Below are 11,530 nucleotides of genomic sequence, written 5' to 3' on the forward strand. Positions count from 1 at the left end.
ATCAGCTCCACCACAGCCAACTAACTTATTAAACCCTTAGTTGTTTGTGTAGTAGTAATAACCTTATTATTATAATTATTTTTGCAGATGCTGTTTCAGATAGTTTAGTTTGTGGTGCTGTTGAGCTTGTCTTTGTTGCATTCTGAGCTTTTTCCCAAGGCTCTGTTCATCCAGTTTCTACGGAGGAACTAACACTATTTAACTTCTACGCTGTTTTTCACAAGGAAAATTTATCTGATGGCGACAGCTACTTTGCAGTGACTCCACATACAAAACATGCAAACAGATCGTAAAGCATAGACGTTTTTTGTGAAGCAACTGAAAAGCCCTGCATCACATTAAAAAAGCCTACGTTTCACCTCAGATTTGCGTCATTACAATAAATCAGCAACAAAAATTCAGAAAAAATTATAAATTGAAATTGAAATTAACTGAGAGTTGCTCTGTACTTAAGTTACTTTGTAGATTAGAGAAATATCTTGTGCAGTATAGCCACGCAGTACAGCAGGGATGCCAAACTCAGCTTAGTTAATTGCCCACAAAGAGTAAACTAGTAAAGTAAAAAGCTCATATCCCTCCTGCTTCTTTAAAACCCTGCCAGATTACAAGTGGTAACATTTCACATTATTTTATTTTCTTATTTTATAAGCAACCTTGAGATCACATAAGAAAAATAACTGCAAAACTATGTCTCAGTTTTTCCACATTCATCAGTATTATGGGAGCCTTTAAGAGGGCCACTTCTGTGCCCTGGACCACATGTTTGACACCACTGGCCTATAGTTTACTGGGTGTATTTAGGCAAGTGTAGCACTTACTTTTCTTTGAATGAATGCTGTCAGACTAAACTGTGGGGTATAGCAAAACCTGCCAAACGTGGTGTTTGTATGCGAGAAGGTCCAACAGCGCCACCTAATGGAGTTATCGAGAAGCGCGCGTGGCCATGGTCGGAAGTGCAGAAGCGCAAGAAGTCGCACATCAGAAGTCAAAGCGAAGACAGTTGCTCAGTTTGGAGTTGTTCTGGTAAAACAGGAGAAATCTTGAGGTGAACGTGGACTTTTTTATTCACAGTTACCGGTTTAAACCAGCGCTGAGTGTGAAACCGACGTCTCTGCCGTGTGTTGACGTAGTTAAGCCTCGACACAATCAGGAAGTCCGGGGATTTTTTTTCCGTTGTTGAAACAAAAAAAGTTGAATGGATAGTCGACAGACCACCTTTTATCGATTAATAATAAGGTGTCAGCTTATTTAACTTCTATAATTTATTCGCTGTTGTGTTTTAATCCACCACTACGAGATTATTAAAATAATCTTCAGTCGTTACCACCTGGATTTTCACTTTGCGGGGGAGAGGGATGGATGCTCCTCACCTCACTGAAGATGAAATGGCAGAGATAAAGAAAGACGTGAGTATTATACTTCAGGCACGCTCTGGCTTCCTAACAGATGCCAGATCAATCTGATAAGGGGAGCCATGTGGAAACAGATTCACTGCTAAATATATATTTATGCTTTGCTTAGCGCTATAGGCCTATTAAAAGGAGGAAATGCCCCCACCACACCCTCTTTGTGCCCTCACAATTTCCACTTTCTGTAGGCTTTAACAGCAGGACAATAAGATGGACGTTTAGGGCACATCTGGACACCCAGCTTACTTTGTATGTGCCACAGAGAGAGCAGATCCAGGCCTGCTGTAGTCTTTGATTTGGGGGAAGGGGGGTGAACCCTGGACTGTGTGTTTCCTGTTCATTGACACCTCACTTTGCTCTCTTTTCATCTGCCCTCCGTGACTTCCTGTGGCTCTCCAGGTGCTGACCAGATTGCGGCACTACCTCTGCGATAAAATCAGAGCAGATCGCCACCTGGACTACCTGCGCTCTCGCAGGATCCTGACACGAGATGATGCAGAAGAGATCAGCTGCAGGACTACGCAGACCAAGAGGATGGCCGTGCTGCTGGACATACTGGCTGAGAACCCCCGCGGCCTGGATGCCTTGATCGACTCGATTCGGGAGATGCGCTCGCAAAATTTTATCATCACAAAAATCACAGACGAGGTGCAGAAGGCCAAAAATGAGAAGATCGAGTCCCTCAGAGGTTAAACGTCCATTTCTAAAATAGTTGTGTGTCTGTGTGTATGTGTGTAATGCAAAAAAGTGCTTAATGCGTTTGTTCTTTATGACTTACAACTGTTCCCCTTTTTTTCCCCCTCTTCTATTACTCAGCGGCAGGAGCTTCCAGTTCCTCATCTGACTCCACTTTCAGCACTCCAACCTCAACCAGCGACCTCCCATCAACATTTTCAAACAACTCCACCTTGCTCTTTCACCCGGACAGCGAGAAAAGCCCTTCCAACTCAGATGTGGGCACCTCACTCGATCTGCTGTCTTCGCAAAAAGCTGGAGACTCCTCCGTGGCTTGCGCCAGCATCGCCACGCCTTCCACGACATCATCCAGCCTCCCGAAGCCCGGAGACCCCGGGGCGCCTCCTCTGCCGGACGAGGTAATGGTCGAGTCCCCCTCCAGCATAGATGCTGGAGCGCCGGGGTGCACTAGCAGTGGAGGCGATCCAAACTTCCAGCCCCTCCGGTCGCGCTCCCTCACGCCAACTTCAACTAGGAGCATCTTTTAGGAGCATATCTCAATAAGACAGTTCTCAACCGGTTAAAAAGCCAACCACAACACTCACTCTCTCTTTTTCAGTGATATTCGTGCTTTCGATGAGGCAGTTGGTGAGAAATTGCTGCACATGGGCATATACTGTATACTACCACTATATTAGCTAACTTTTAGAATGAAAATGGGGGCATTTTCTCATCAGCTAGGCTAACTTTTAAAGATTGTTTTTTTGTTTTTCAAATGGTGCCAATTTGTTACCAAACCAAACCCTAGGGTATGGAGATTGCCTAGTTTAAAATGGAAAATATGACTAAAATGAGACAACGGTGCCATCAAAGAAGAAAGAGGAAATCTGCGCGTGCATCAGATGCATTTCTAACGCGGTTAGATTTCCAGCGTGATGTGTCAGGAGTGAAGAAAATGTGACTCACCCTCTCTAACCTCTCCTACTCCCCTTCTGTGACAGGAGGTGTGATTTGTCTGATGAGCTGTAAAGGCCGAATGCAGTTTCTATGTTGTATACACTTGAACGACTACTTGAGCATATATATATATATATATATATATATATATATCCATGTGTGTGCGTATAAAGAGCCAGTCTTGGAGCAGAACTCCAGCTCATGTTTTTCTGTTGTTTGTTTTCATGTGTGTGCATTAAGTCATCAAGAATTTGCTTCATGTTTTTGTCACTACAATAGTCTTGAATTAGTAAACATAGTTTCAGTGACATCCTATTTCTTTCTTTATTCACTGGTCATGTAATAATAAAACTAAAGGTTGTTCATATATGGACTGGGCTTGTGTTTCTTTTTTCCTTTTTTCATTGTGTGGTTGATTTCCTGTAGTGATTATGAAAAATCTAAATGTTAGAGTGCCGATAATTGTTAAAATAGGGCATCAACTGTCGAGGTCAAAATGAAGTTATTGACAGGCCTCCAACGTCTAAATGTGTCGTCAGCTTCTGGGTGTGCAGACGTACTTTTTTTTACTTCTGGAAAAAACTGGAAAAGCTACAAGTGGCGCAGAGGAATGACAGTCATTGTGGTGACGGCTGCAGTGGTGACTGTATCACCTGGTTTTTCATACACCGCTGAGAAGCCCTGAGTGTTAGACTGGGTGAACTTTGGGTCACTGGTGCTCGGCGAACGCTAACAGGTATTTAATTTATTATCATAATTATGTGTAGAGTGAAGTTTAACAAATGTAGTTAGCATCTGATTTAAAAATATATATAATTATATAACAACATCCAATATAAGCAGCTAACTTTTATTTATTAAGCAAAAATATGTGTAGTAATTGTTTTCACACACCTCTCAAATCTGTACATTTCTCTGCTCCCTGTTGCAGGAAGCCCTATGAGCTAAAATGGGCCAGTGTGTGGTAACCACACTGGCTCAGTGTTGCATAATTAGTATGTATTGAAGTATAACAATTAAACTATAAAGAAGAGAATAGCAGCAGTGTACACAGGCTGGAGAACCAGTTAGATAAACATCAGGCTGACTGGAATGGCCAGATGCTTTCTTTATCTATTAAACATTTCTGATGCAGGTGTCACAAAGCTGCCTTCAGCCTAATGGAGGACTCCAAGCAGCTTTTGGCTGCCAGGTCAGAGGAGAGTCAGCGAAACGGCTGCTGCGGCTTAGATACAAAGACGGTGGAGGATTTCAGACGGAGGCTCAAATACTTCTTCATGAATCCCTGCGAGAAGTACAGAGCCAGGGGTCGGAAACCATGGAAACTGACGATACAAATATTAAAAATTGCAATCACTACTATCCAGGTAATCCTTTAGTTACGTGTGAATGTGTACAGAGGTCGGGAGCTACTTGTTTTTTACCTGTGAGACTTTCTTTCTCCCCCTGTTTCCAAACAGTTGGTGTCTTTTGGACTGAGTAATGAAATGATGGTGACTTTCAAGGATGAAAATTTGATGACATTCAGGAATCTGTTTCTCAAAGGATACAAGGATCACCGGCACGGAAGCCTTTCCCTTTATACCAAAAGAGATGTGAATGAGCACATTCACTACATTATCAACAGGGTACTGAAACCTTTGTTTAATCACGTGGCATCTTCTATTTAATTTTAATTTTACACTATTAAAAGATGTTTTCTGTTTTCTCTTTGTCTGTTTTTTCAGTATACCAATCTCCAAAACCTGACTGTAGGTAATCTTGCATATGAGCTCATTAATGGCGACTACACTCCTCTGACTTTGTGTCAAGTGTTTTATAGAAACAGCACCATCGATCCTGAAAACGACACCTTTGATATTGATCCGCATATTGATAAAGGTACAAAAACATGAAGTAGCTGCAACACTGTTTAAGTCCATGCTTAATATTCTGTGCAAGATATATTTATTGAAGCTGATTCATGGCAAGAATGGAAAATAATCAAACGGTGCACTTGTGACGTGAAAAGAGGAAGCTTGTTCTACTCTTCACAGGGATTCATGCTTCATCGTTCCTCTGCTAAATAATACAAACTGAAATAACTTCTGAACACATTTTCTCCACCACAGATTGTATTTCCATACACCCTATGCAATCATTGAGCAACGACACTCTGGCAACGCATCCCAACTTCTCTTTGGATTTCAGAAGGTGGCTAAACTAAAAATATTGGTTTCATGTCCAATGATAAGAGTGTTGGCTGCTAATATATGTTTGTGTGTCCAGGCTGCTATCTGTGAACATCTACCTAACTCTGAAAACCATTAATCTGCAGACTGTGCGGCACCACGAGCTACCAGACTGTTATGACTTCCACATAGTGGTTGGTGACACTATCTGAAAAGTGCCACAATCTCAAAGATATATTTTCTATAATATTTTAGGAGATTTTACAAGCTCAGTGACGAACCATCCTTTGTTTTTACACAGATCATTTTTGACAATCGTGCACACAGCGGAAAGATAAAGGTTGATATTGAAAATGATGTTAGAATTTATGAATGCAGTGACTGGAACGTGGAAGGCACATGTGAGTAGAAATAGTACTGAGAGACACCAGGAAGCAAAATATTTGTTAGTGTTAGTCAAACGCCAGCAGGGGGCACAGTAACACTTTTCTGCTTTTCATAATACAGCTGTGTTCAGACTCATAGGCATGAATGTCATGGTCATTTTGTGCTTTTAATGATTTCTTTGAGGTCTTCTTTTTCCAGGGTCGAATGAGAATTGGATACAAAAGGGTTTTTTTGGTCAAAAGTATAATAAGTGGTGCAGAAAGTTTTACATCAGCATGTACTGAGAGGGTGTTGACCAAGAAAGAAGCTACTGTTCCCAAATCAACACCTTTAAGAAAACCCAAATGCATTCTGGAGAAAAGTTTCAGATGTTCAGACCAGATAGACTGACCTATTTGGCCACAGTGGTGAGGGGTAAGTTTAGAGGAATAAAGGTGAGACTTTCAAACCCAAGAACAGTGTACCAACTGTTTTTCCTGCCACTGGTACTGGTACATTGTACAAAATGGGTAGAATAATTATAATGATGGAGAAGCACATCCAAATTCTTCAACGTCACCTCAAATTGACAGGTAGATGGTTGAAACTTGGGCACAGTTAGGTGTTTCAAAAGGACAAACACATCAAACTGGTTTTGGAATGGATAATATAGATCAGCGGTCCCCAACCCCCGAGCCTCGGACCGGTACCGGTCCGTGAGTCGTTTGGTACCGGGCCACGAGAGTTGAGGCTCAGGTGTGAAATGTATGGTTTTCAGGGTTTTTATCGGTTTTCAGCGTTATTTTGTTATCGTTTTTATTGTTAACTCGATTTTCCTGGGTCTTTTCACGTGTGTTATGAATAAATCTTCTTTTTTTCGATACTGGTACTAGTTTTATTTTGTTATATTTATCCGGGACACCTTAAAGGCCGGTCCGTGAAAATATTGTCGGGCATAAACTGGTCCGTGGCACAAAAAAGGTTGGGGACCGCTGATATAGATGATAATTTCATTTCTCATTAGAAATTTTTGGACTATGCTTGAAAGCTGGGCTCATGTCATGAAACCAACCAATTCAAATGAACCCTACCAATTCTGCAAATATGCTCACATATCCAGCCAGAATTACACAAGAAGCTTGTTGATGGCTAACAGAAGCATTTATTTGAGGTGCAACTCACTGAAGGACATTTAAACAAATATTAGTGGGGGTGTGTGTACATGTTTGAGCTGCTATGTCTAACTTTGACCCTATGTGGATTTGAGAAAATCCAATGTAAATCCAATGTCGTACGCTGTACAATCGTTCCACCCTGGAAAACAAACAGTTCAATCAAATCACTAAAAACCCCAAATTACTATGACATCCATGCCCATATTGAGTGTTCGTAATCTTTTGATTGCAACTGTACCTGCATGATCCAAGAAATGACAAAGGTTATGTCTCAGTTTTATAGAGACAGAGCCCCAAAATATTAACACCTGACCTCAAATGTTCTAGCTGGGAAGAACGATTATCTCCTCTTGTCGTTTGATTCTGTGGTCTTCCTCGCCTGTTTCGCCTCTCTCATCCTCTGCATACGATCTGTCGTCCATGGCATCCAGCTCCAGTTTGTAAGTATCACCACAGAAATACTTTTAGCATCTGGCTCAGTTAAGACACTAAACAGCACCTGAGGCAGCCCATAATTATAGTTGATGAGGTCAATCAAGTAATGTTCTCTATACTTTTGGTGAGGGGCTTTACATACTGGTAACATGATGTCGTTTTTAAGAAGAGCACATATAATTTTGTGAAAAACTCTTGAGCCACCTTTCATTTCTTTATATTTTGCGGGGAAAATGGGACATAGGTGCAGAGATTTATGGAAACATACAAACATGTTGGCATGACCACCTTTATTCTTCTGTCTATCAAGATGATTTAACACTACCACTTATTTTCAGTCCAGTCCTTCTGTAATTTGGCGTAACTCTTGATAGCCATGCTTCCACCTAAGACTGTTTCTGATGAGGCTAGATGCACTTTCAGATATTGTTCTTCAGCTCTAGATAGTGTTAGGCCTGCCACTTCTTTTCTTTTCCCGTTTCCTCAGATTTTTAGGGATACACTGCACACCATAAAGAGATATCCCAAATTATGGCATAATAGCTCTTTAGAAATCACCTTGTTATTGCAAAAATATATTTTATGCCCGTCAAACTGTGTTATCTTTGTCATTTTTTGTAAATTCAACTTATGAAATGGGAACAATTGATGTGTGACATGTTTTAACAGACTGCCAATGTGTGAAGATACAATTTAAAATTTATTCAAAGATGTTTGATATGTGTAGACCCAAAACCATAGTCAGGTGACTCAAGATTTTTGCACAGTATTGCTTTATAGTATTAGCTAATAGACTAAGCATGTTAAAATGTGCCTGTTACTACTGCCTGTAGTAACATCTCATTAGCTGACTTGTTTGACAGTCTGTTTGTTTGATAAATTTCTCATATGTAGGAGTTCAGCATATTTTTCAGTGCCTACTACAATAAAACTGTGTCCTGGTCAGACCGCATGGAGTTTGTGAATGGCTGGTACATCCTCATTATTGTCAGTGACATAATGACCATCACTGGATCAGTGCTGAAAATTGGGATACAAACAAAGGTTTTCTCTTTTTTTCTTTTAGAAATCAGTGAATATTTTCTAAATGGTCTGAAATCAGTATGTAAAAACACTTATACTTGGCCAATAAACACGATTCTGATTCTGATGTAAAGGGTTGCAGAATTATCAAATTTATCAGTAGTATTTTTTTTCTTTTGCAGTTCTTAACAAACTATGACGTCTGCAGTATCTTGCTGGGAACAGCCACGATGCTTGTCTGGGTTGGTGTGATTCGTTACCTGAGTTTCTTCAAGAAGTACAATGTAAGACTTTCCTAACAGTGCCTAATAAAAAATACTTTATACAAATAAAGAGCAAATGCATTTCCAGAGGGACTGGCATTTTTTCTTCTTCTTTTTGTTTTAGATCTTAATCTTAACCTTGAGGGCGGCTTTGCCCAACGTGTTTCGATTCTGCGTCTGTGCAGCCATAATCTACCTCGGGTACTGTTTCTGTGGCTGGATCGTCCTTGGACCTTACCACGACAAAGTATAAACACTTTAATTCATATTACAGTACAAACATTAGGGTGATCTGTTCCGACATGATTTCCAGAAACACGATGTCAGAATGTTAATCGTTATTTAAACATTGTTTTACAGTTCAGAACACTGGCTAAAGTGACAGAGTGCCTCTTCTCTCTCCTCAATGGTGATGATATGTTTTCCACCTTTCTGAGGATGAGAGACAAAACCTACATGGTGTGGCTCTTCAGCAGACTCTACCTCTATTCCTTCATCTCTATCTTCATCTACATGGTGCTCAGTCTGTTCATTGCTCTTATCACTGACACGTACGAAACCATCAAGGTCAGTCCGAGCCACCCTGATATTTGATATCTTGCGGGGATGTAATTTACTGTTGAATTTGAGCATATTTTATTTATTTATGTATTTATGTATTTATTCTTATAATGGTTCTTTTTTTCAGCATCATCAGAAAGACAAGGAGCCAGTGTCCCAGCTTCAGGCCTTCATTGCAGAGTGCATAGATCAGCCTGAGTCTGGACGATACCAGAATACTGACGAGTCGACCTGCTGCATGTTTTCAAGTGGTTGCTTTGGATAACAGGGTGTAGTATCATCTTTTTGCCAATTGTGAGCAACGGGTTGCCCTCATGTGACTGCAAAATGCCCCACAGGGTCCTGAGAGTCTGTATAGAGCCTTTGTTAACACTATTGGGTGATAGTGATGGAATATCTTCCAACTTAAACAGATGTACTTTTACTTGAGTTCTGACTTTTTTAGAACTAGTAAATTAGCAAAGTTCCTATGTTAAGGACATGCTGATATTATATGGCCACATTATAAACCAATGTAACATCAATATCAAGCATTGCCGTATAAATATGTCAAATAATATTCTCTTCTTGCCAGTGTTGCATTCAAACATGGAGGGCAGATGTCTCAGACATTAGTGGAGAAAAACACTAAGAAGAACTTCCTCCTGGCTACACAACAACGATGTAACTTGGCGATCTTTTATATACAAGCACTTAAGGAGAAAATTTAAACATATTTCTATTTTCATAATCATTTATCCAACTTGGAGTCTTCCTACCCTAGCTGACATTGGTTGAACAGTGGGGTTCACCCTGGACAGGTCGCTAGTCCATCACAGGGTCAACACAGAGAGAAAAACAATCATTCACACTCACATTAGCACATATGGCCAATTTAGAATCACCATTAGCCGAACAAGCACATCTTTGGACTGGGAGTAAACTGGAGCACTTGGAGGAAATCCACACAGGGAGAACATGCAAAGTCCAACAGAGGGTACAAACCCAGAACCTTCTCGCTGTGAGGAAACCATGCTAAAAGATGCAACTCTCAAATAAACTTCACAACTTAAATGCAAAGTAAAGTGAAAGTGAATTTCCTGAAACGTAATTGCTTTTCATCTCTTTATTTTGTGCTGAGCACAGTTTTTTTTTTGTCATCAATACAGAAGCATATCCTATGACCTGTATAAATTACTTTGTGTATTTTTGCTATACTTGTATTTTTTCTTTTGCACAAAATGTCAAATTGAGCACCTTATTTAGATAATAAAGTTTGAATTTCAGTACTGAAAGCTTCTTAGGAGTAGTCATGTCCCTTCTGGATATATTTCAGCGCATCTTTAGCCATAACAGTGGCACCTATTTTAAATTTAATCTGACTTTTTTCTCACAAACATGGTCGGCAAAATATCTGAAAATAAAACATTTGTTTCAGCTGAATTAATTTTACCTCACAGCACTTATGACATGTGCCAATGATGTCTCTGAACCAATCATAGCACAGAAGCAGCTCTTATAAAGTCATCAGTGACCTTAAGATCAGCAGATCTTAGCTCTGTTTGATCTCACTGCTGCTTTCAACACTGATGATCAGGACATTTCAACTCAAAGACTTTATGATCCAGTTGATTTAACGGGTTCAGATTCTTAATTGGGTCTCATTGTATTGTACCTAAAGGCTCGGGGTTTTTTTGTTTCAATTATTTGATTTAGATCTGCATAAATGAACATTCAATCAGGAGTTCTACAAGGGTCTGTCCTTGGCCCATTACTCTTTAACCTTTACATGCTCCTGCTTGGTATTACCATAGAGAATAATAATATATCCTATCATTCTTATGCAAATGATACTGATGTGCCTACCTTGTTCCTCTGATGATTTAACCCCTGTACATAACCTAATAAGCTTCTCTGATGACATTAACTACTGGATGTCTACAAACCCTTTGAACAGAGCTGAACAGAGACAAGACAGAAATATTTGTTGTTGGTTCAGAAAGTCAGAGACAGAATTTTTTTTTTTTTTTACACTAATCATCTCTTTTGCGAGTAAGTTGGGAATCCTTGCATTATTTTGGACAATGATCTTAGTTTTGATAATCATATTAATAAGGTTATCAGAAGTGCTTTCTGTCACATATCAAAAGTTAGAAAATTCTCAAACTGGCTCAGGGAAATTGGTCCTTATAGTCAAATCAAGAAGTTTAGACTAGTGAAACACACTATTTGCAGGATTATCCAATTTATCAGTTGTACAGTTTCAGCTCGCCCAGAATGCAACAGTTAGAGTCCTGACCTGAAGTGAATTACCTCTATCACTCGCATTTTACTTTTTTGTAAGGTTCTACTGTCTTGTTTTCATTGTCTTGAGGCATTATCTTCTATTTCAAGCACAATGAGTCTATGTGTAATGACAATTAATTTGGCAGCCGTCAAAACAGGCTTTATGTGTAGTAATACTTCCTGCAGCCACAGGGGGCGCTGCAGTGACATTTATGACACCTGACTGTGGC

At 39.9% G+C, this 11,530-nt stretch overlaps 2 protein-coding genes across 3 annotated transcripts; both read left to right on the forward strand.

Moving 5' to 3' along the window:
* The first annotated feature begins 907 nt into the window (after positions 1–907).
* On the forward strand, positions 908–3,414 carry bcl10 (BCL10 immune signaling adaptor). Its single transcript, XM_085439802.1, has 3 exons — positions 908–1,406; positions 1,809–2,097; positions 2,226–3,414. The coding sequence occupies exons 1-3, from the start codon at positions 1,356–1,358 to the stop codon at positions 2,630–2,632; spliced, it is 747 nt and encodes a 248-aa protein (XP_085295928.1). The 5' UTR covers positions 908–1,355; the 3' UTR covers positions 2,633–3,414.
* Positions 3,415–3,669: 255 nt separating this feature from the next.
* On the forward strand, positions 3,670–10,303 carry mcoln3a (mucolipin TRP cation channel 3a). 2 transcript variants are annotated; one of them, XM_085439799.1, is made up of 14 exons: positions 3,670–3,777; positions 4,177–4,408; positions 4,502–4,669; positions 4,769–4,922; positions 5,153–5,234; positions 5,310–5,406; positions 5,514–5,613; positions 7,081–7,193; positions 8,083–8,232; positions 8,394–8,495; positions 8,599–8,721; positions 8,835–9,041; positions 9,163–9,304; positions 9,610–10,303. In XM_085439799.1, the coding sequence occupies exons 2-13, from the start codon at positions 4,202–4,204 to the stop codon at positions 9,298–9,300; spliced, it is 1,641 nt and encodes a 546-aa protein (XP_085295925.1). In that variant the 5' UTR covers positions 3,670–3,777; positions 4,177–4,201; the 3' UTR covers positions 9,301–9,304; positions 9,610–10,303. The 2 variants fall into 2 exon arrangements, with proteins under 2 accessions (XP_085295925.1, XP_085295924.1); XM_085439798.1 differs by having other exon boundaries at positions 9,163–10,303.
* Positions 10,304–11,530: the final 1,227 nt, after the last annotated feature.

The sequence above is a fragment of the Copadichromis virginalis genome, linkage group LG18, assembly GCF_057382275.1.
Source record: "Copadichromis virginalis isolate Kocher_CV1m ecotype Utaka linkage group LG18, C_Virginalis_male_GT1.1, whole genome shotgun sequence".
Classification (NCBI taxonomy): Eukaryota; Metazoa; Chordata; class Actinopteri; order Cichliformes; family Cichlidae; genus Copadichromis; species Copadichromis virginalis.

Bases quoted from the DNA above. Each gene is read 5' to 3' on its own strand.
- bcl10 (XM_085439802.1), top strand. From the start codon at position 1,356: ATGGATGCTCCTCACCTCACTGAAGATGAAATGGCAGAGATAAAGAAA. The intron at 1,407-1,808 runs GTGAGTATTATA...GTGGCTCTCCAG, and splicing joins TGGCAGAGATAAAGAAAGAC to GTGCTGACCAGATTGCGGCA. The intron at 2,098-2,225 runs GTTAAACGTCCA...TCTATTACTCAG, and splicing joins GAAGATCGAGTCCCTCAGAG to CGGCAGGAGCTTCCAGTTCC.
- mcoln3a (XM_085439798.1), top strand. From the start codon at position 4,202: ATGGAGGACTCCAAGCAGCTTTTGGCTGCCAGGTCAGAGGAGAGTCAG. The intron at 4,923-5,152 runs GTACAAAAACAT...TCTCCACCACAG, and splicing joins TGATCCGCATATTGATAAAG to ATTGTATTTCCATACACCCT. The intron at 8,496-8,598 runs GTAAGACTTTCC...TTTTTGTTTTAG, and splicing joins GTTTCTTCAAGAAGTACAAT to ATCTTAATCTTAACCTTGAG.